This window comes from Ochotona curzoniae, unplaced genomic scaffold (genome assembly GCF_017591425.1).
Source record: "Ochotona curzoniae isolate NIBS_2020 unplaced genomic scaffold, NIBS_Ocur_1.0 contig_43, whole genome shotgun sequence".
Taxonomy (NCBI): Eukaryota; Metazoa; Chordata; class Mammalia; order Lagomorpha; family Ochotonidae; genus Ochotona; species Ochotona curzoniae.
In genome coordinates this window covers 27642516-27667229 of record NW_024466218.1, presented here as the reverse complement: position 1 = coordinate 27667229, position 24714 = coordinate 27642516, and the positions used below count along the sequence as shown (strand labels likewise).

The 24714-nt window shown below is 48.8% G+C and overlaps 1 protein-coding gene across 15 annotated transcripts in view; it reads right to left on the bottom strand.

Annotated features, from left to right (window-relative positions):
* The window catches only part of ZNF532 (zinc finger protein 532), a 110436-nt gene that overhangs the window by 45141 nt on the left and 40581 nt on the right, over positions 1 to 24714 (bottom strand). For all 15 annotated transcript variants that reach the window (XM_040985056.1, XM_040985052.1, XM_040985060.1 and 12 more), the window contains one exon: positions 12537 to 14899. In XM_040985056.1, the coding sequence (XP_040840990.1) occupies positions 12537 to 14882 (2346 nt within the window). In that variant the 5' untranslated portion in view covers positions 14883 to 14899. The remainder of the gene's footprint in view (positions 1 to 12536; positions 14900 to 24714) is intronic.

Sequence of the window (24714 nt, the reverse complement as noted above, 5' to 3'; positions counted from 1 at the left end):
TGACACTGCTATGATTCATTGTAAGCCCAAGAACACGCTGCAAAATTATACATTCAATAGAAAATTATTTCTCCTGTAAAAGAATATACACCATGCAGTCATATTCACGGGAATGCATGAGCCCAACAGAATGTCAGCTTCAAGTCGAGCTTCAAGATTGCTACTTGTGCATTTAGATTTAGTGCAGAGAGGAGGAATTACAAGAGGCATGCTTGCAAATTATGGAAGCAAATCAACTTTAATATGTACTAACAAGATCATGAATGGCTGTATATTAACAGAAATCTCCACAACTGATAAATCTTCTTCAAAATAAAAAACTAATTAGGAGTTAATCCCATCTCTCCATCCCACTCCAATTTCTTATCACTTCAGTTATTTGAAAAACACAGGAATCACTTTTATGGGGGAGGGGGAAATGGCCACAACAATTTCAATGCATGAGCTGGCCATGACATGATTTGTAAATCAAACCAAGGGGCTCTACCTGAGATATATAAATTCAGACATTAAACTGAAATTTTGTTGAGTTTAAAATGTGCATACATTTAAAACAAAATAGGGCTTAAAATCTTCATAAAAGGCTTTCTACCTACCTAGGCAAAAAACACCAAATTGCAACTTCTCAAAGCAACCTTGAAGGTTAATACACACTGAAGACCTAGGACTTGCCAGCACTGTGACACACGTGTGCTGAACACAGAACACTGCACACATATCCACGCAGTCAAGGATACACTTGACTGTCTTCAATACACTGTTTATTTTCTTTTTTTTTTTTTTTAAAGATTTATTTTTATTATTTTTTCATTGGAAAGGCGGATATACAGAGAGGAGAGACAGAGAGGAAGATCTTCCATCCGATGATTCACTCCCCAAGTGAGCGCAACGGGCCGATACTATGCCGGTCCGAAGCCAGGAGCCTCTTCCGGGTCTCCCACGCGGGTGCAGGTTCCCAAAGCTTTGGGCCGTCCTCTGCTGCTTTCCCAGGCCACAGGCAGGGAGCTGGAAGGGAAGCGGGGCTGCCGGGATTAGAACCGGCACCCATATGGGATCCCGGGCATGCTAGGCGAGGACCTTAACCACTTGCGCCACCGCGCCGGGCCCCACTGTTTATTTTCAATTCAAAGAAAGCCTCAATGTACAGATTCTTGCTAGGATTTTAAACATTTTTCACACTGATAACAGAATTACAAATGTTAAAGGTTATTATTTTTTAATTCTAGCTTTTTAAACAAGTTTATAAAGATTGAACTTTCTGAGTGATCTAAACTAAGAAAAACAGGAAACTTACTTAACATTTTTTTCTTGATTTTTCCCCTGAAAGGACTAAAATACAAATTTTATCCCATAAGATTATTGTAGGGGCCAGTGCAATGGCTCAATTGGCTAAATCCTCCCCCTGCAAATGCCAGAACCCCAAATGGGTACCAGTTCATGTCCTCCTGGCTGCTCTACTTTCCATCCATCTCCCTGCTTGTGGCCTGGGAAAGCTATGGAAGATGGTCCAAGCCCTTGGGACCCCGCACCCACATGGGAGATGAGGGAGAAGCTCTTGGCTTTGGATTGGCTCAGCTCCAGCCATTATGGCCATTTGGGAAGTGAACCAGAGGATGGAAGATTTTTTTTTTCTCTGTATCTCCTTCTCTCTGTAAATCTGCTTTTCCACTAAAAATAGATAGATAAATAAATATATTTTTAAAAAACCAGGATGTTTATTGTAGCCAGATTAGGACACTACAGGCAGCTTGAAAGTGGTATCATTAAAAAAAATAACATCCTTTATCTAATAACACATACTTCAAAAGTTCAAACAAGCTACAGCCAGAAAAACCAATCAGCAGATTCCTTAGTAACAGGATCCTGTCAACATCGACATTATCATGGTTAATCCCATATCTTTGAACTAAAGTCCTCCATCTCCCTTCACACATCACTAATTCCAGGCTGCAAATTATCACGCCTGATTCTGCACAAGTACTTTAAAAGTGGCTTATGGTTACCCAAGATAAAATTAGAATTTCTCTCATGCCAAAAAGGTTAAAAGGATAAAACTTTATTTCTGTAAGTGTAGATATATACACATAGACACAAAACACATACATGATGTGTCCACGTGTATAAAAAAATAATAATAAAAGACTGTGGCCTAGTGCAATACCTTACTGGCTAATGTCCTCACTTTGTATGTGCCAAGAGTCCATATGGACGCCAGTTCGTATCCTCGCTGCTCCACTTTCCTTCCAGCTCCCTGCTTATGGCCTGGGAAAGCAGCAGAGGTTGGCCCCTGCATCTGAATGGAAAACTTGAAAGAAGCCCCTGGCTTAAGTTTGGCTCATCTTCGCTCCGCCTATTGCAGCTACTTAGGGAGTAAACCAGTGGTTAGAAGATCTTTCTCTCTGTCACTCCTTCTCTCTGTGAATCTGACTTTCCAATAAAAATATACAAATCTTTTAAAAATAAATAATTAAATAAAGACTGACCCTATTCTACCAAGAACCATACAAGCATATAAATAAATTCAATATATCATGTCACCTAATTCACTTAATCTATGAAGAAGATAGCGCCATTTCATGGTGAAAAATGAGATATAGCCAAGTTAAGAACCTTGGTCCCTAGGGCCCACAGCCACTAATGGAAGAACCAGGACTGGAACTGGGCTGTGCCAGACTCAGACCTCTGCAAGCGGGCCAGTGAGAGGAGCAGAGCTGGGGTGCAGGAGAGCTACCAGCAACAACCCAAAATACACAGAGGAAACAGAACAAATCTACCAAGTGCCAGAGAGCACTGAGTTAGGACAAGCTTAGAGGCAAGTGCCTCCAGCAACTCTGTTACCTTGTGTAAGGTGATGGAAATAACAAGTGCTAATGTTTCCTAAAAACTGAAAACCACTGTCACCTATCTTCCACCAAAATACTCTGACAAGTGGTCACGCATCACAACTCACACCCAGTCAGAGGACTCCAAGGCTGCCTGGAATGTTCTGTTCCCCACACACCCACCTCTGCACCTGACCATTTCTACCAGCTCAAGTTTGGCAAGGGTTGGCAGGGGTGGAGGGTGATGGTGTGTCAGGACCATGGCATCCCGCCAAACACTACTGCTATCATGTCCCGCCATTCCTGACATGTGAGAACTGCTCACTGGGAGCACAGACCTTACCTTTGGTTTGCACAGGTGCATGCACGGTCCCATCACGTAAACACTGTGGCTACTCGCCCACTTCTGCCTGTGCTGACTGTTTGCACTGCACTGGCAGAAAAAGTATGGTAGTATGGTACAAGGTGTAGACATTCTCCTCCCAGACACTTGCACGGTCAGCAACAGTTTTAAACTCAGATGACATCATTGACTGAACTGTACCCCTCCAGCTCTCCTTGCTGCACCTGCTACACAGAGTGCTTCCTGGAGTAGCAGCAATGGGTCTTCACAGCATCAACAAGTGTAGGCCCCTCGCTCTTCTCAAATGCTTTGAAGCCATGATCAAAGCATGGGTTTTCTGTGAGCCCCACCCACCCTCCAGGATTTAGAGTATACACCTGAGCACAGGAGAAGACAAAGACTTCCCTTCTGGTTTAAAGAATCTGACTTTTCTTTCTATTTTTGCTGATAAAGTCTTATTTATTTGAAAGAGAGTGACAGAGAGAAAACAAGCTTCCACCAGCGGGTTCATCCTCCAGGTAGCGAGGAATGAGGAGTCAGGAGCCAGGAACTCCATCCAGAGATGCCATGTGTGTGGGGCGACTCACGTGCTCGAGCCATCATCTGCTCCCCAAGCGCGTTAGTGGGAAGCTCGATCAAAAGGCAGAGGTGGGATTCCATCCAAGATAAGCTGATAGGAGATGCAAATGTGTCCCAAGCAGCAGCTAAACCCACACCACCACAACACATGTCCCACCCCTCCCTTTTCTAATTCAATAAATTAAAATAACCAGAAGAGAGGATTCTGAATGCTCTCATCATCAAGAGGGGAAAAAGTGTCTGAGATGATCATCTCCATAGGATCCCGAGTTGACCATTTGTTGCCGCAACATAGCAGGACACACGGGGCATTCCACAAACACATACAAGCTTATCCATTTGCAACTTGATTTCCAAAAAGAAAGTAAAATCTATCTTAACAGCTCCACACCTGACAAAGCCCACTTATGTGGCTTTCTGGGTCGCTTGCTGTTTTATTTACATCACCTGAAAACGGATAGGTGTTTTCAGTAGTCAGGAACACACAAACCTAATTTCCACTCTGGGGCAGTCTCACGTGCTTAGAGAATTGCTGCTATTCAAGGAAGATCTGACTTTTCAACAGAGTCAAAGAAAAAAATCACAGCCCCTCGGGGTGATGCCCGTCCTGCCCCATGCTTGGCTGGCACACAAAGCTCTGACCAGGAGCAGGTGCACAGCAGCCCAGTTCCGGGCCTTGGCATGGCCTTCCAGCAGGTTAGGAATTGCCTCCGTAGCCAGCAGAATAATCCGGTGTTCTTCAATACCGACAGGCACCAGGGAGGAGGGTGAGAAAGGCCAGAGGCACTCAAGTAACTACAGTGCGTGTTTCCGCTCTGTGTGCAAACACACTCACAGCCCAAACTGACATGGAACTCTGAAGCAAAAGGTCAAGGCTGTGGCCCAGTAAGCCCACATGCTAAGGAAATGACCCTACCACTTCATAATCTGCTCACAGGATTATTACCAAAAACAATCAGAACAACAGTAATGATGAAGTTTGCCACCGTTCCTTTCCTGGCTTTCATTTTCATCCAGTCTCACCATGAAAATGCAAAGACAACATTTCACTTCAAATATCAGTGAAACAGGAACAACATGAAGTGCCCAGGATGGCAGCACCAGCCTGATGGGGTAGGGAAGAGAGAGGTTTCAAAATATTTGTGGATAGGGACCGGCGCGATAGCGTAGTGGTTAAAGTCCTCGCCTTGAACATGCCAGGATCCCACATGAGCGCTGGTTCTAATCCCAGCAGCCCCGCTTCTCATCCAACTCCCTGCTTGTGGCCTGGGAAAGCAATTGAGGACGGCCCAATGCTTTGGGACCCTGCACCCATGTGGGAGAACCAAAAGAAGCTCCTGTCTCCTGGCTTCGGATCAGCTCAGCTCCAGCCATTGCGGCCGCTGGGGGAGTGAACCATCGGACGAAAGAGCTTCCTCTCTCTCTTTCCTCTCTATATATCTGACTTTGCAATAAAAATAAATAAATCTTGTTTAAAAAAAATTATCTGCCTCACATTCTAAAAAAAATGTTTGTGGAAAAAAAAAAATAAGAATTGAAAGATAAGCTATTTTGGTGCAAAATATATATATATTTTTTAACTTGGGCCTAGTGCAGCAGCTAAGGTCCCTGTCTTGCATGCACCAGGACTCCATATGGGCGCCGGTTCTAATCCCAGCAGCCCTGCTTCCCTTCCAGCTCCCTGCTTACAGACTCGGAAAGCAGTTGAGGACAGCCCAAAGCTTTGGGACCCTGCACCAGTGTGGGAGACCCAGAAGAGGCTCCAGGTTCCTGGCTTCAGATTGGCTCAGCTTCAGCCATTTTGGCCACTTGGGGAGTGAATCAATGGATGGAAGATCTTCCTGTCTCTTCTCTCTGTATATCTGACTTTGCAATAAAAATAAATAAATCTTAAAAAAAATCTGTGCATAATTTCCCCACCCTTCCAAAATACAAGTTTTTCCCTAAAACAACTTTTTTCTGAAGAAATCTTGCATACAACTTTAGTTCCCAGAGCGAGCTGTGGCAGTGGTTTTAGCCTCAGGTCATTCTGCTGCACTCTACCTCCACACGAAGAGCTGGCAGCTAAATGGGCACAATCACGAACAGCTGCATCTGAGCAGTCAGATGACCATGGCTGCAGCACAGAGGTGCAGAGGGCTGGGCACACCGAGACAGGAATTGCAACAGGAACAGCGTGACCAAATCAAACTGCAACATTGGGAAGGGAGGTCCGAACTCCCAAGTCCAGGTCTGCCCACTAATAGTAACACTGGGGGCACGGGCTCCTGGTTTCTGGAGGAAACTGCCTGAGCAGCGTCTATCGAAGCGAGAGCTGCGGGCTGCTCACAGCAGCGTGATACGCACGCTGTGCTGTGTGTATGACACCCAGAAATTCCTGAAACTAAGATGAATCAGCAAATTTAAAAAATGAGGACCACCACAGATGGAGCACCTCTCAAAACACCTTCTCTCTCGAAGCCCATGTGGATCTAACCCAGGGTCCATTCTTCCCTCCTCCCCTGGGTAAAGCTTTTTAGCTGTTGTATTTTCTAATTTTCATTTATTTACTTGAGAAGCAGAGAGACAAACAGAGTGCCCATCACCTGGTTCACTGCCCAAATGCCTTCAATAACTGGGATTGAGCCAGGCCAAAACTAGGAGCCAGGGACTCATGCCAGGCCTCGCAAGTGGAGATGGGGACACAAACACCTTGAGCCATCACTGCTCCCTGCCCAGCACTGGCACCAGCAGGAAGCAGCAGTCAGGTGCCAGGGCCAGGCACTGACCTGAGGCACTCCAATGCAGAAGGCTGGCACCTCAGCCACCCACCACCCAAGCGTCCATTCTTACTGATTCTTAAGATCCCAGCAAATGTAAAATTCTTGCTTTTTTCTAGGGAAATCAGCATAATGAGGTGGAAAGAACAGTGAACCGGAAACCCTACCTTGAGTCTCGGTTCTGCCACTAATTGGACATGTGCTTTTTCAAGTGTAAAGTAAAAGCGCTGCTCAGAGGACCTAGAGCATGCTCTGGTGCTAAAGCTGCTGTGGGTTCTGTAGAAAGAAAAGAGATTCCAACCATGAGATGGTGGGCGTTCCAGTCTGTCCTCTGCTGAGTTTAGTCACAGCAAGGGTGAGATGTGAATCCACGACACTCCAATTCGGGGAGGAAAGGACTCTGCTCTGGGCATCTAGGCTCAAGGTGCCCACAGCAGGGATTACTAACTGGGCAGGCAGAACACAAAGCCAACCGCCCACCAACTCTGTTTTTATTGTACTGCTTTACTCTCCCTGCCTTGTTAAGGTTCCAGGGCTTTCTGGCTGCTCCTGCAGCAGCCCACTCCACCCCCGCGGCTAACTAAGCAGGCAAGGCAGCCTCTCCCAAGCAGCCATCACGACCTATCTCACACCAGGGTGGGACAATTCTCTAAGATGAAACTAGAGCCTGAGGAATGTAGAGCAGGAAAGACTGAGCAAAGCCACCTCACCTTTACCAGAGACCTAAAAGGGATGGCAGAGCACAGACCCAGCTCAGAGTGGGTGGCAGGGGTGCTATGTGGCAGCGATAACTTCTGCACAGACAGCCCCCAGAAAGTCCCAGTAAGTTAATGTCAGCAAACGCCATAAACACCTCGCCTCTGGGACATGTCATGCAGGCAGGAAACAATGCAAGAAGGTGTGACAGGCGTAGCCATAGGCGTGGACAGGAAAGGAGAACAGAGAGAACAGAGAGGACCTGAGAACAGAGAGGACCTGCTCTAAAACACAAACCAGTAAGAGCTGGGAAGAAGGGAGCTGGGGACTGAGCTGTCCCAGGGAACAGTTGAGGGCTTGCAGGCTCAGCTTAGCAGTGCTGAGGCCTTTGAAGACAGCGACCTGCCATTCAGAAGTAGAAACCCGGAGGGCCAACGGCTGGCTGGAGAATCCTGAGAATCCCGTGGGAACCCTCAGGGAGCAGGCAGCTCAGACCTTTAATTACACAGTGAAACTCCCTGGCTGTGAAACCAGGCATCAAAGTCCCCAGCCCCAGTGTTCCCCTGGGACCACCAGAAGCCCCTGGGTGTTACATAGAAAGGTGGGAAAGACAGTGGACTGGCGGGACCTCCAGATTGTTCTTTATGCCTCCTGTGTCCCAGACTTGGTGCCCAAGAAGCTGGCTCCCCAGAAACATCACTGGGCAGAGAAAGAAAAAAATCCCCAACAGAAGTCGGCTCTTTATAGCCAAGGAGAAAACTTGCAAACAGCAACTGCTCTACTCTTTCCACCAGGGTCCCCATCACGCCAAGTCCAGGCAGAGGCGGTCTAGCACTCCCAGGGGACCGGATGAAGCGTCCCAACAGCCCTGCCCACGTAGTGACAGGGAAGGAGTCTCCCAAGCCCAGTGGTGCCCCAGGTTAATTGTACCAAACACTGAAAAGAAAAGCAACACCAATCACATACACTGTTCCAGAAAACAGAGAAGAAGGGAACACTTCCGTGCCAGGCTACTCCAAAGCACAGCAAGATGGAGCAATCAGAGAAGCCTACCGGAACACAGGTGCAAAACTCGCTAGGGAGACATTCGCAAATGAAACCCACAACACAGCAGCCTGATCAAACAGCACTCGTTCTAGGGACACACAGCTACTTTGGCATCTGAAAAATCAATGCGGTTCCTCAGAAAATCCCCGAAACCAATAAATTAAATGAGGTCAACAGTCAGAGGATACACAATAAATATACAACATTAATTGCATTTTCACATGTTTGCAATGACTATGGATACAATTATTAGGGGGAAAAAAAAGAAATTAATGGTGCTCTTACAGGACTCACATGATGAAAAACACTAAAAATCCAAGTAAATACAGAGTGTGTTCCCCCACTGAAAGATTCACCATGGGTCAAGTCTCTTCTTCCTCCAAAAAGCCGTGTAAATTTAAGGCAAACACTGCCAAGTTTCAACAAGGCTTTTGCTGCTGTGGATAGAAACAAACATTTTTCTAAAATTCAAATGAAATGCAAAAGAACTAGAATAGCTAGGATAATCCCAAGAAAGAAGAATGATATTAGAGGGATCAGTCAAGAGCTATTAGTACTCAAGACTGGGTGATGCTGAAAGAGAAATCCATGGCCCAGTGAGACGGAATCAAGAATCCAGAACAAGTGCCACCCAACAGGCCTAACTAGACAACACTGCCAACAAACAGCAGTACAGGAAGCAGGCTTGCATGGGCCAAAAAAAGGACTCAAGTCTCAAAGCTTACACAAAGACGAACTCAAAATGGAAGACATTTAAAAAAAAAACACACACACACACACACACACACACAGAGAAACTACAAAACTTTTAGGTGAAAGAAAACCCAGGAGGAAATCTTCAGGATCTAGGACTGGACAAAGAGCTCTTTAAAGAGTTGAAACCACCAGTGCAAACCATAAAGGGAAAACTGATACACTGGGATTCACTTCGAACGCCTGCCCTTCCAGAAACCTGTTAGAGGATAAAGGCAAGCTACAGCCTGGGAGAAGAGAACTGCAAGCACACACCCAGCAGAGCGAGGACTCTCCATCAAGAGCTGGCCCAACCTTAAAATGATAAGAAAACTAAACATAGCAGGATGAGTAAACTGGACGACAGCTCACTGAAAAGGACACATGGCAGCTGATGGTGACAACACACCCAGCATCACAGGTCCTTAGGGAGACAAATTCAAACCACAATGAAGAATATCCTATACTCCCACAGGATAGCTAAAACCAGACCCAAAACCACCTGGGCAAAGCCACCACATGCCCGTGAGGATGCAAGCAAACTGGATCCCTCGTCCACTGCCCATGGGAATATAAAACAGGACAACCACTCTGGGAAACAGTTTCTTGACAATCCAAACACGCAACTATGACACCATCCCACAATTATACTCCTGGGCTTTCCTCTCAGAGAAAAAAAAAAAACGGGCAAGCTGCACGCAAATGCTTAAACCAGCTTTCTTCCTAACAGTCCCAGACTGAACAAGAGGCAAGACCCTTCAAAAGCAACCGACGAGCTGCTGGGGTACAGGTGTACAACGCAACGCCACCCAGCAGTACAAAGGATGGGCTACCCACACTCGGGCTCACGAAGGCCCAGCTTCACGGCACTGTGAAGAGCACACTCAGCAGAGCCCACGTTTGGGACTTTGGATCCCACTGCCTCAGCAGATGAGGGACCCACGGCGCTACACCTCTAGAGAGGTTGGGCAGAAGCTGCAAGTACAGCCCTAGTTAGCCCCACAATCACGAGGGGAAGCCACGCTGACTCCAGTGAGTAGCCCAGCTGGTCCCTTTTGTTTGCTTGTTGGCAGGCCAGGCATACTAGGCACAGTTCATGCCCACGTGCGAGGAATTGGCTGGTTCTCAGCTCACTATTGGGTGTCTTAGGGTGTGGGGATCAACGGGAAACACAAGTTTTACATGTGTGGTATAAGGTGGGGTGAGGGGGTGGGACAGAAGCAGAAGGCTATGTCAAGGCTCTGGGACTCACAACACCAGGGAATTGCCATCTGGGCTGTATGGGAAAACATCACTAAAGGAGGAAGTACCTTAGGGACAGCTTTTAGAAAGGAAGTGACTGCTATGATGGACTTTTCCCTAAAGTCATAAACCTTCCAATGGCACAGGCCTGGCACTGGCAAACTGGGCAGAAGAAATCAGAGCATCTGCTCTTCACTTTCCTGCTCCTCCGCACTGTGGTCCCTCCCTTCACAGTCCCAGCAATCACCAAGAGCCCAGAAATGGCTAAACTGACTGGAGGAGTGCCTTTAGCAGCTACTCCCTGCTGGGAAGGAGGACAGAAACTGTGCAGGGGCACTAGGCCTGCAACTGTAATGAGAAGGCACCATGGGGGGCATTTCATACCACCAGGCCTATAGAAACTGGTCATGCACTTGGCTAGATCACTAAAAGCAAGCACTCTCTCCAGAGAGCCAAGTGGATGACAGCCCAGCATAACCAGAGACAGGAAGTGGGGGCCGGGCTGTTTTGCTTCATATTTATCTGGTCTTGGAGCTAATGTATATTCTGCCATGACTCATTCATTAGGATTCCGGGTGAAACAGGGGCCTGCATACTTTAATGGTCCCAGCCACCAAGCAAACAAGAAAACATGTCAATCTTCCTCCCACTCCAGCCCCAGGCAAAGAGCTTCACCCCTGCTTGACCCTTGCATGGCCACCAAGCCTAAACAGCTAATAGAGACTGAGACAGCAGCAATACAGGGAAGAAGGGAAATTCCTTCCTCTCTGCCCACAGCCATCCTCAATCATAATGCATGGAGATGTCCCAAAGCAGACACACACAGATGACAGGACTTGGAAGGCAAGAACAAGGGCACGCAGGCTAAGAGTGAGGCCTTCACAGGCCAACTCTTGGTCAACCACCCCAGGCCACTAGCAGACACAAAAGCAAGTCTAAGGGCAGGCCAACTGCAGGAGTAGCTCTGGGCTTCTCTTGCCCACTGCATCATTTGAAGGAAATGATGCCAAGATAGGAGGCCATAAAGACAGAGCCAACACTGCCTGTGGGATCTGCCAAGGAGGCCACAGTGGGCACTGGTTGAAGCAGGCAGCTGCTCCCCTGGTCTCTGGGCCTCTCTCTCAGAGCCCATGAAACAAACACGTAACACAAACCTGTAAGGAAAGGATCAAAATTCGCTTCCACCTGCACTAAGCTGAAAAATCAGAGAAAAACACCACTCAGGGTCTCTAACTACTGTCCCCCAAAGTCAAAATCCTAAAAAAGCACTGCAGTAGGTCTTGACAACCCCCTCACCCTTCCCCATGGAACTCGGCGCCAAAACAGGACCAGAGCTACAAATCAACCACAGCACAAATGAACAAAATCCTGGAAGACAAAGAAGAGATGGCTGATGGTGAGATTTTCAGAGGAAAGTCCGACAGGGTATGTTAGCTCAAACTAGCACCCGCTTTGAATGTTACAGGCTTTGTGGTTGGCACAAATTATCATCTGATCTCTCTAGCTTGAACTAATTTCATCCCACACACCAGGTACTTTCCAATAACAGGCATCATACACTCGTTAAATTCGTGTATTTGTCAACCACAGCTGTTCCATGAACAGAAGTAAAATGATAGAGGCAGAAGGCAGGTATCATTGTGCTAGGTTTTTCACAAGTGGCCACCTGCAGCTCACATAGGAACAAAGCCGTAAACACACATCCAGCCCACCCAACTGGAGATGGGCAATGTAGAACTCACTGCAGTTTACATGGAGCACACTTTGGCCAGTCTTAAGTAAGGAAACTCGCTGTGAGGACCACCCATCTGTGCCTGAATATTAACAATGTGTCAGTATCACAACAAATAAGAGAAGTCAGTAGCCTTTAAATTCCCCAAATTGTCACTAATAATGCAGCAACACTGGCAACACAACATGAGCCAACATTTTACCCAACGGCATGGCATCAGGAACAGCTCAGCCTCGGACTTCCCATGTGCATGCCACTCCCTCGCAAGTACCTAGCTCCAAAACACCAGGACTCCACTGGCATACACAGCTTATGTCTGGTTGGAAGAATCACCTTCCCAACAAGCTGGCACTTAAAAAAAAAAAAAAAAAAAAAGATGTGTGTTTCAACACTGTTCCTGTCTAGTGAAAGTAGTCTTCTCTTTTACATGCCACGTTTGTGCACTTACACAATTACACACATGCACACCCACAGCCACACCCTCCACTGAGCTGAGCTCCCATCCCTAAAATCCACAGCTTCTTATTAAGCACTCGCATCTACAGACTCATCACAGAAACACCCAAATGTAAATGATACTCTACTTGTCCACTTGTATCTGCAGCCTGCTGGAAGTGCGTCGCCAGCGACGTCTCATCCTGGAAGACCTCGTTGCACTCCAAACACTTCAGGCTATGTCTACAGAGTTTGGAGGGGTCCTCGTCTAGGGGCATGGCTGGGGTGATGGGGGTGCTGGAAGGGGCAGAGATGACTGTCCCCGTGATGCCAGACTGGACTTTTGTGACGGTGTGCGTGCCAGCGGCTGTGGCACTCTGGACCGTGGCGGAGGAGGCTGAAGTATTGCTTGATGGGGAAGCGATCATCTGATCTGCTGGGACTGGCTTCAGAATTAAGTGGGAGCACTGCATGACCACGCCCTTCTCCTTATGCCCACGCGCGTGGGACAGGAGGCTACACTTATTGTAAAAAACGAGGTTCTTTGTACAGTGGTTGCATGTCACTTCGATACGCACGCTACGCCTGTCGTAGTGCTGGGTCAGGCTCTTTTCAAGTGCAAAGGAGTCACCGCACTCCAAGCACTTGTAGCCCCGCGTCGGTAACGTGATCCCTGCATTGGCGGGAGGACTGAGGTTTGGGATGTAAACTGGGACTGGATTGACACTGCTCAGCACCTTGTTGAAAGCTTCCACCACCGAGCTCTGCAAGGACGACACCACCTGGACCCGTGACACTTTCTTGGGTGGCTGTGAGGCCGCCGCATTGATTATTGCCTGCTTTATTTGTTGCTGAGGTTTGGTTAGCACTTGGCGGAGTTCCGAGGTGGCCTGGGCACCCTGAGGCAGAAGGTTAAGGTTGGCAAGGTGCACAGTCTTTGGCACGAGTTTGGCATTGGCCAGGCTGGATGCCGGCACCACGACAGTTTGCTGCTGGATGGCATTGGCAGCTTTGATGATGGCACTGCTGGCACTCTGGACAGAGGCCGCAGATATGACCGTGGCTTTCACTGTCGTGTTGTTAGCGAGCTTCAGATTAATGACTTGGGACCCTGCTGTCTTTACAGCAGACACGGGGAGGAACGCGGTGGCCACGGGCTTGATGGTGACCTGTTTGGGCGTCAACTCAGCTGGGGAAACTGCGTTGGTGACCACTGCCGACTGCAGAGGTGCCCTGGGCGGGGAGGAGAGGACCGCAGCCGACGCTGGCGACGACAGCAGGGACGTAACAGAGGCCATCACGGATGCTGTCTGCTCGGAAGGCTTCTTCCCAGAGTCGAGATCCACTTCCGGCAACACCCTCGTCACGGTCCTCTTGATCTCCCCAGAGGATGTCTTAATGGTTTTAATGCGGACCTTGGGGATGGCGGGCGTGGAGCCCGCAGGAGAGGACGGGGACCCTTTGCTGCTGTTCTCGCTCGAGACACTCCGGGGACTGTCCGGCAGCTTGAGGCTTGCCCTCTTGGTCCCGTCAATGAGACTTTGGGTCTCTGGAGACTTGTCGGCAGCCCGGGGGCTGTCACTGGCCTCCTTGGGAAGCGGAGAGGACTCCCTAGAATTGGCTGCAGGTTCCTTGCTCGAGTCTGACGCCGCCTTTTTGGCGCTCAGGGCAGCAATGGCAGCGATGCATGAGGACAGCTTGGAGGATGACTTGTTCTTGGATGGTGCTACACCCACCAGGCCAGGCTCGCTCTTCTCGGAGCTCAGCTTGCCATCCAGGACTCTGTTTTCCAGCCCCTTCTCGGTGCTGTCCTTCAGTTTGTCCTCCGATTTCCTGACTTTGAAAGGTTCGTAGACACTCAGGTGGATGGAGTTTGTGTCCGTCTCTCTCTTTACAGCCTTGCTCTTTTCCATGCTGCTGGATGAAGAGTGTCCCGTTTTGCTTGCATTTTCTGCTCCGAGGGCCTTCAGCTTCTCATAGTCCTGCTGTGGAGCTGAGCCTGCCAACAGGGCAGTCCGGAAACCCGGGCGCCCATCTTCCTTGTCAGGGGGGTCATCCACTTCAATCTTCTCATCATCATCAAACTCCTCAGCGCTGGAGATGGGGCTAAACTGGCTGAAGGCGGAGTCTTTCAGAGTGACCTCAGAAGTGGGCACATCCCCCTTTAAGGCCTTGGTCCCTTCCTTGCCATAGCTGTCGAGCGAAGAGGCCGTAAGGAAGCCATTGTGCAGGCCATTGCCCGTGGCGTTGTGGCCATCCTTGTCTACACCCTCAGTGGAGTCAATGTTGCGCACATTCTTGACGATCACGCTAACTCCCACGTCAGAAGATGATGGTGTGTGCGAGTCATCGTCACCGTGAGCATTCTGCTTAATATGGCTGTCATGGTCATCATGTCCAGACTCGATAGCTGCTTTGGGATCCACCATGTCCGGGATGTCAAACGCCGCCAGGAGGTCATCGAAGTCCGGGGTCTTCATATCCCCCATGGTCATGAATTTGATCAGATGTTCTGTTAAATAAACAGAAAAGGAGCCCATCAGAGGGTTGGTAAAAATGAGAGCTGTTTCCCTGCGGCAGAAGTCGCATTAACACAGTGAATCCTGTGAGAAAGGGCAAACAGCAATTGCAGTCACCACACGAGCCCAATGCAAGGCGCGTCCAGGACCTGCATACAAAGCACACGGATTCACCGTGAGCGAATGGATCTCTCCAGAGGGCTGGCCAGCATCCCGGCACCGCTCCCTGACCAGAAGGAAGGTGTTTGTGGAGTAGCAGGTAGAGCTGCCACTGACCACCAGGCTCAGTGCTGTGAGTAAAGGCTACTTGACAACCTACATGGAGCCTGCTGGCCTTCACTTCTGCAGAGGCAGCATGCTCACTTCTGATGGCTACCACGGTGGCCAGAAAAGGATAGAGTTTGCCTCCAACCAAACCCGGAATGGATGGAGGAATTCTGGCGGGCCCCTCAGGCAGTGAGACCAACGTTGCAATAATGAGGGGCACAGACCCATATCCCCCCCCACCATAAGGGCCAAGGTGACCCCCATCTCGGCTTCCATGTCAAGGAGAGTTTAAAAAGGCCCCTTCTCCTGTCTCTTCCGCACTCTTCTTCCTCTGCAGCCGCTCCCTCACATCTGTCCTTTCTGCTGCATGGGGAAGGGAAGCCCATGACCATGCTTCCCTGAAATAAAGGCCATCCAAATTCGTTTCATATATTTGGCTGAGTTATTCTTTCCCTAGTGGTCGGCGAATCTAACATTTTGGTGAGCAGCAAATCTAACAGCTTTCACAGACACATCGGATCTGGGCTACCACACTAGAACCAAGAAATGACAATCTCACAGCCAATTACGGACTGTAATATTCATCTGCCCCAGAGAGGACAAACGTCCCAACCTGCCATGGCTACTGTAGACGTCAATTCTACCTGGCACTGAGAGGAGCCGATTGCTCCCCGTTGGTCCCACCATGCTCCTCTTGGGAAAGCCAGCATGTGGTCTCCTCAGGAAATGGTGAGCCACGCTGGGGCTGAAGTCAGAGGATGTGGTAGCACACACAGCGGCTAGAGTCTAGGACACCATCCCGTACACCCCACACCACAGGGCATATGTGCCCTCTTGCATGCACACTGCCTCGGCATGTGACTCAGTGTCTTCTCACCCACTTGCCTGTGAGCTGCCTAACAGCAGGCTGACAGTCATGTTGGCACCATCAGTGCCAAACCGTGACCAGGCCCCAGGTCAGGGACCAGAGCCTGGGGCCCCCAGCTTGGAAGCACCCAAAGAGAACAGGCCCTGCACCAGCTCATCTTTCCTACAGCAGAGGCAGTGAATCATGGAGAGAAGGAAACAGGAGGAGATCAGGAAGATGAAAAATGAAAAGAGGGCGCAGGGAGAGAAGAACAGGAAGAAGGAAGGAAGGGAAGAAGTGGGCTCGGCGTGGTAGCCTAGTGGCTAAAGCCCTCGCCTTGTATGCACCAGGATCCCATACGAGCACTGGTTCATGCCCTAGCTACTCCACTTCCAGCTCCCTGCCTGGGGTCTGGGAAAGCAGTCGAGGACGGCCCAAAGCCTTGGGACCCTGCACTTACGTGGGAGACCTGGGAGAAGCTCTTGGCTCCTGACTTTAGATCAGCTCAGCTCTGGCCACCGTGGCCACTTGGGGAGTGAACCAGCAGATGAAAGATCTTTCTCTGTCTCTCCTCCTCTCTGTATATATGCCTTTCCAATCAAAATAAATAAACCTTTAATTTTAAAAAAATGAAAGAGGGCCTGGCGCGATGACGCAGTGGTTAAGGTCCTCGCCTTTCACGCCCGGGATCCCATATGAGTGCCGGTTCTAATCCCGGCGGCCCCACTTCCCATCCAGCTCCCTGCCTGTGGCCTGGGAAAGCAGTCAAGGACAGCCCAAAGCTTTGGGACCCTGCACCCGCGTGGGAGACCTGGAAGAGGCTCCTGGCTTTGGATCAGCATAGCATCGACCGTTGCGCTCACTTGGAGAGTGAATCATTGGACGGAAGATCTTCCTCTCTGTCTCTCCTCTCTGTATATCCACCTTTCCAATAAAAAAATAAAATAAATCTTAAAAAAAAAATGAAAAGGAAGGGAGAGAGAGAGAAGAAAGAGTAACAGTGATGGAGACAGCGGGAGACAGAGATCTTCCATTCACTGGTTCACTCGCTAGTAATCAGAGCATCCAGGGCTGGGCCAGGCCAAGGGCAGGAGGCAGGAACTCCCATTCAGGTCTCCCACATGCGGGGGAGGTGGGGGCCAGAGCCTCCGTACTTGGGCCACCCAACTGCTGTCTTCTCAGGCACAGCAGCAGAAGATGGACAGGCAGCAGAGCATTCAGAAGTTGAACAAGCCTCTGACAAGGGACACTGGCTTCGCAAGAAGCAGCTTAACCCACTGCACCACATTGTCCACCTCAATAAAGTTATTTTGAAAGCTTATAGAAAACAACACATAATAAGACTGTCAAATATGGGAAATAAAAAGCCTATCTGTCAGTCACTAGATCCATGCAAGCCCCCACTACTTAGCAACAGGTGATGGGTGTTACTTCCTCTCTTTATGATCCCGGTGAGAAAAAGTCATGCCATGAGGTTGCCCTGTACACCCAGAGGGGATCCATGCATGAATAAACAGAAGACAGGTGCTAATCCAGACCCTGAGTGGGTGGTGTGTGTAGGACCCACAGCCACAAACAATGATTCAGGACTGTCCATAGGAAAATAGAACCAAGCAACCAACCAAGCAAATGAGCAGTACTGCCAGCAGGTACTCCCACAACTACCTGGAAAAAAAAATACATGAATCCCGCCCCCTATGCTCCCACGATACCTAACAACAGGGTGACACTTGTTCTGTGCGCACACACATACACACAGCAAGGTGCTGAGTCAACTGAGCCGACCCTGGCCTTCCAGTTCCTCGCCTGCCTGCAGGAGCAGAGTAAAGGCCTAGCAAGTCTGCAGATTGCACCGCCGGAGGTCTGGAGGAGCCATGCGGCCGGCGGGAGAGACTCCACGGTAACCCACCACACTGGACACACCAGGACCACCTAGGCCGCCTTGGAGCCACGTCCTGCTCTTGCCGGGCAGAATGAGGGTCTTCCTCAGAAGACTGAATTGCCAGCAGTATAAAACAGGAGTCAGCCATGCCGACTGCCTGCTGTGGCTGAACCAGCAAAGGACGCACAAACCCAAGAGGGCCGAGGCAGCTGACCTCACCTCTCCCGGGATACGTAATTAACACGGCAAACACTGCTTTGGGGAACGTCACACTTCTTTTTTGGCTCCTACAAATGCTTTTAGTACCCATGATCAAAGTGTTCTATTACCCTTTCCGTCCCCATATCCTGCAAGGCAAGAGCGAATGGATGTTCCACTTGGAGGGGAAAAAATGGTTTAACTCACCCTCCTCAATTTGTAGTGAATACAAACAGCAACATTAACATTCCAGAGTGCTCTTCATTTTCCATGCCAGGACACCCTTAAAATAGACCCTTGTGCATAAAAACATCATAAAAATAAGTCTCAGTCCTCATTTATTGACTTAGTGAAACAGAGATGGACACTGGTTCACCCAGCCTGCCACAGCTGGGACAGAGCCAGGCCATAGCTGCAGCTGAGGGCTGAGCACTGGAGACAGGTCTCTCACCTTGGGGGCAGGGGGCAGGGATACATCACCACTGCTTCCCAGGGTCTGCTTTAGCTCCCTGCTGATGCACCTGCCAAGGCAGCAGAAGCCGGACCAGGTGTGTGGGGCCCTGCATCTACACGGAAAACCGGAAGTTCCTGGCTCCTGGCTTCAGATCTGCTCAGCTCTGACCATAGCAGCCTTTTGGGGAAAGAACCAACAAATAAAAGATTTCTATCTCTTTGTCTCCCTCTCTTTCTCTGTAACTGCCTTTCAAATAAAAAAAATACATGTTAAAAAAAAAACTAGGCCCTATAAAAACTTACTATTCACTAATGGGACTTACGTCTAACATAATGCCCTTTCACTTGAAGACACAGAAAGGATCTGAAGAAAAAAAAAAAAAACTGTTGACAGGAAAGTGAGTTGAAAGAACTCCAATCTGTCATATCATCATTTTATTCCCTCCCATGAAACAGACAAATCATTGCGTTTTCTACCAAAGCCACTGACACAAGTCAGAATTGGTCAAGTCCAAAGAAAAACTTAAAAACCTATTTGCTCTTCATCATGCTCTTACACTCCACAATACAAAACCTTCACTTTCCCAGCCCCAGCTACAGAGCGCCAGTGCAAAAGGCTGCACGCTGACTCTGCCCATCAGAAGTGAATGTCAACCGCTCCCCACGCTGCCAGACTCCTATTTAAATCCAGTCACTGTTTTGCCTCCAAAATGAACACACACATTTCTCTAATTCAGGAAAACACAACAGGGTTTCCCACTCAAAGTAACATTTTCCTTAATGAAAATAAATGAACTTTCAGGCCCTAGCAGTCCTATTTAAAGAAAAACAGATCAAAATCTATTGACCATGCTGACATTGTTTTGGAAATTTTCTGTAAACAACAGCAAGAACTCCAGGTTTGCTGTTCTCTTTTAGGATTTCCTGTCACTACTTTGTAACAATATCTGCTCAATGAAGTCCTTATTATACTGAGCTTTCTTAAATGGTTATTTACTTTTTGAAAAGCAGTTACACAGACACAGAGATCTTCCATCTGGTCGATTATTCTCCAGATGGCCACAAGAGTTAGGGCCGACCGGGCCACAGACAGGAGAATAGAACTCTTGAGTCTCAGAGTAGAGGGCGGGACCCAAGTACCTGGGCAACCACCCACTACCTTCCCAGGTACCTGAGCAGGGAGCTGGACGGGAAGCCAGGACTCAAACCAGCACTGAAATGGGATAGTGGCATTGCAGGTGGTTAGCTCAATGAGCCACAATGCTTTCCCCTCCTTTGAACTTAAAAAGCAAATTCTGAGCCAGTACTATAATGTAGAGGATTAAGCTGCTGCCTATGGCAACAGTATACCATATGGGCATCACTTGGATGTCTGCTGCTTTCCTGGGCCATAAGCAGGGCACTGGATGGGAAGTGGAACAGCCAAGACACACAACAGTGCCCATATGGGATGCCTGTGCTGCAGCTGGAAGACTGGCCTGCTACACTACCATGCCAGTTCCAAAAGAAATAATTCCATTAAAAAAATTCCAAGGACCAGACAATGGCTCAATTGGGTAATGCCCTGCCTACAAGCGCCAGCATTCCATTTGGATCCTGGTTCATGTCCCGAGAGCTCTACTTCCCTTCCAGCTTCCTGCTTGTGGTCTAAGAAAACAGTGGAAGATGGCCAAAGTCTTGGAACCCTTCATCCACGTGAGAGACAGAGAAGAGGCTCCTTACTTCAAAACAGCTCAGCTTTGGCCACTGCAGCCATTTGAAGAGTAAAACAGTAGATGCAAGATCTTTCTCTCTGTCTCTCTTTCTAACATGTTTTTATAAAAACATGTAATGTTTTAGGCCTGGCTCAGTGGCTAAATTATTGTCTTGTACACGTCAAGATCCAATATGGACACCTGTTCATGCCCCGGGTGCTCCACTTCCCATCCAGCTCCCTGTCTGTGGTCTGAGGAAGCAGTCAAGGACAGCCTAAAGCCCTGGAACCCTGCACCCGTGTGGGAGATCCAGAAGCTCCTGGTTCCTGGCGTTGGATAGGCTCAGCTCCACCAGTTACAGCCACTTGGGGGAGCGAACCAGTGGACAGAAGATCTTTCTCTCTGTAAATCTATGCTTCCAATAAAAATAAATAAATCTTTTAAAAATTGTGATTTTTAAAACTGTCTCTTCATTTTCATCAACGTAAATGCAGAGAGAAACAGAGATAAATCTATCATCTACTGGTTCCCCCTCCAAGTGCCCACTACAACCAAGACTGGGCAAAACCAACACCAGAAGCCAGGAATTCCATCTGGGACTCCCACGTGGGTGGCAGGAACCTAAGCAGCCAAGCCATCTTCATCAGAAACAAAATGACTGGGGCTGGCACAGTGTATAGCAAGCTAATCTTCAACCTGAGGCACTGGCATCCATATAGGCACCAGATCTACACTTCTAGTCCCAGCTGTTCCACTTCCAGTCTAGCTCCCTGCTAATGGTCTGGGAAAGTAGCAAAACATGGCCCAAGTGCTTGGGTCCCTGCACCCACATGGGAGACCCAAAAGAGGCTCCCAGCTCTTAGCTCTAGAAGGACACAGCTCTGGCTCTTGTGGCCATTCAGGGAATGAACCAGTGGATGGAAGACCTCTTTTCCTCTCAGTCTCTCTCCCTCTGTAATTCTGACCCTCAAGTAAAATAAACAAATCTGTTTAAAAACAGAGAGAAGGAAATACAAAAGGAACAGAATGGCCACACTCCAATGTAGCCACGGCTGTGCCATGCCAGCCCAGGTTAACAAGTGAATGGGTGTCTCCAGCTTTGTTCTCCTTCACATTCAGAAGTTTCTGAGAACATCTGTGGCTCTTTTTTTCAGGAAACACACCCTGGCACCCAGCGCACACACATCCATGTTTAGGGAAGCACAAGGCCTGGTTCCTTGCCAAGCCCAGTGCTTCTTCTATCCCTGCTCTGTTTCCTGTGTAAGATTGTCAGGATCTTGTCTTCTCTCTCTTTTCACCTGATCTTTTTCTTCTATCCTACTTCTGTCTGAATTATTTATCAAGGAAAGATATTTTCTCATTGGAGTTCCCTTCCAAATGCCTCCTAATTTTTCTCTTTTCCTTGCCCAGCTGGGATAAAGGTCAGTCAAGTTACCCGGAAAAAGAAGAGAATTGGTGGACAGAGTGCCCAGGGTAGCTCAGCTGTTAAACAATAAGCTGGGCTTGCCATCTGCCAGCAGATGGGCCTCCACGAGGCATACACACCCTATACCACACCTTTGCATGCAGGTGGAGACACACAGCCCATGTTTTGTTGATTCTACATAACATGATTCAGAAGTAAGCAGACCCAGTTGCTCTTATCCAAAACACACTTTCCCTGGCGTCCCTGTTCTTGATGGCATCATCGGTCAGGAGACACAGTCTGTGGAGACAGTATACTTTCTCCCTCAGACTACACTGCATACTCCTGGTTTGTAACCTAACATGTAAAAACTCCACAGCTTGTCGCTTACCAACACCACTTCTCAGGGCACAGCCTTGGGAAACACTGGAATGAGACTAGCACCAGTCCCTTCCAGCTCTTTGGGAGCAGACAAGGGGCTGTTCCCTCACACAGGCCTATGTCCCAATAAATGACAAGCATCAGCCTTTTTTCAAAAGCTCACCTGGCAATCCGCGGCCCATAGCTCCTGTCACATGGCCTGCTGAGTCAACGTGAAAGCTCAGCAAGCACAATTCCTCCGTTTTCTCCAGACACCAAGCCAGAGGAGCCCCAGAGAAATGCAGCAAGCAGCAAGGCCCACCTGCCGCTCTCTACCCTACTGTGGGTGTGCAGTCACCCACACTGCAATCCCGTCTTCCCTCAGCATGAACTCACATCCTGCCAGGGGCCCAGGCCCTTGCTAATCTTTCTCCTGTCTGACTCCACCCGTTTCTTTCCTGCAGTTCACCTGGAGATCCTCTGTACCAGGCACAACTCCACACACTTCCTTCCTTCCAGGCACCACACTGGCCCTGCCCTAGGACTTGCCATTGCCAGCCCTACCCCAGAATCCTCTGTGCTCGGTCCCCTTGTCACATTGCTTCCACTGCCCTAGTTCCCCAAGGCCAGGACACATCCTGCACCTCGCAAGACCTGCCCAGTCCCTTGAAAATCTACTCTCTTGCAACCACTGTTTGGATCCAGGCCACAGACCACAATTTCAGATCATGGAAACTCTGTATGGAACATGCTTCCATGCATTTGTTAAAAACCAGAATTTTTTAGTATATGTGCATGTATATGTGCATACATATACATGCACACAGATGTACACACACACACACAATTTATGTGGGGAAGACAACCAGAAACAAGAAGCAAGGCCCACAACAAAAGAACAACTGTAACAAGAACTTAGTACTGAACCTCTATTTATTTCTGAGAAGTATGGTATAATTATGCAAAACAGCAACCTTAAAGAAAGTTATAGAAACAGCACATGAAAACTATACCGTTACCATAACTTTTCTATAAGCAAAATCTAATTCAAAACATCAAGCTGAAAAGGAAACCCAGGCTGTATGTGACACAGTGAAGAGAAGTAACTCTGGCCATGGGATCCGTGCTGTGTTCTCCTGTTCTCTGGGGACCTGAACATCCCCCACCCCTCACACACATCAGTGATACAGAGATAGGCCAAGCAAGTTGTGTGCTGTCACACAGAGTGTAGGGCTCCCAGATGATAAAACAAAGTGTCCCTGGCTGGAAACCACACCCATAGCAGTCCACCGCCATCTCTTGGCTTTGCTGCGCAACGCTGCCCAGCACAATTCCGGTCATTTTCCTCTGTGGGAGACTGCCAGCACTACCAAGAGGCTGCTGGCTCCTCCTTTTCCTCTCCACCACTCACCCACTGCCCCACCACCCCCTTCTCAGCAAGTCCCTTCAGATGCTGCTCAAAGGCCACCAAGGCAACTCACAGGGCCACAACCACATGCCCTTGGAGAGCTCAGACCTGTCAAGGGGCAGGCCCAGTTCTATCCTTGGGGCCATCTGTCCAGCTGCCCATTGGACATTCCATAGGGCTCTCCTAACACAGGACCTCACCTACACAAAAGCCTTGTCAACCTGTCCCTTCCTGCGGGCCCTATTCTTGTTGGCCAATTACTTTCACGTTCTCCAGGAATTCACTGGAACTCCACATGCAGAATCCCACCAAGTGCTACACAAGGAAACCAGTTCTGCAAAATGCCACAGCTTTTAGACTGGAAACCATCCATCTCCCAAAAAGAGATGTCAACTGCTCACATTCTGCTCCGGCCAGTTCCAAAAGTTTGCATTTTGTTGCTGGCAGTTATGCATCAGAGCAACTTTCTATGTGCGTTGCCACTCAATTTTAAGAAAGCTTTACCTTTGTCTCCTCTATTTATAAAACTATGTGTTTGAGGGGCCCGGCGGCGTGGCCTAGTGGCTAAAGTCCTCGCCTTGAACGCTCCGGGATCCCATATGGGTGCCGGTTCTAATCCCGGTGTCTCCACTTCCCATCCAGCTCCCTGCTTGTGACCTGGGGAAGCAGTCGAGGAAGAGGTGCTTTGGGACCCTGCACCTGTGTGGGATACCCGGAAGAAGTTCCTGGATCCCGGCTTTGGATCGGCATAGCATCGGCCATTGCGCTCACTTGGGGAGTGAATCATCAGACGGAAGATCTTCCTCTCTGTCTCTCCTCTTCTCTATATATCTGACTTTCCAATAAATAAATAAATCTTTAAAAAAAAAGTGTTTGAGAAATGAATATGAGGAATCCGCTATTCACATCTTTGTGTAGCTCTACAAACCAATATACCTGCTAACAGGCAAGAGCGCATGAAGCCTAGCCATGATTGCCCACAGTGGCGTTGCCGAGTTGGCCTGGGTGAAGAGGCTAAGCACGCAGAATCCCAGCCCAGGCAGGTAGCCCAGCAGCCCTGCTGGCAAGATTCCACCACTGCGCCCGAGTCCCCTTTTTGTCCCTGATCTCTGTGTCCAAGCACTTTCTATCTTAAAAATGAGCATGATGACATACACCCAGCCTCAGGAATATAAATAACAATATCAGGAATGTAGAGAGAAACTTGCATTTACATCTAGACGAGTAAGCACAAAACTTGAAGCAATGACTGACCTGAGCACACTCCGCCGCTCTTCACCCCACAGCAAGACAA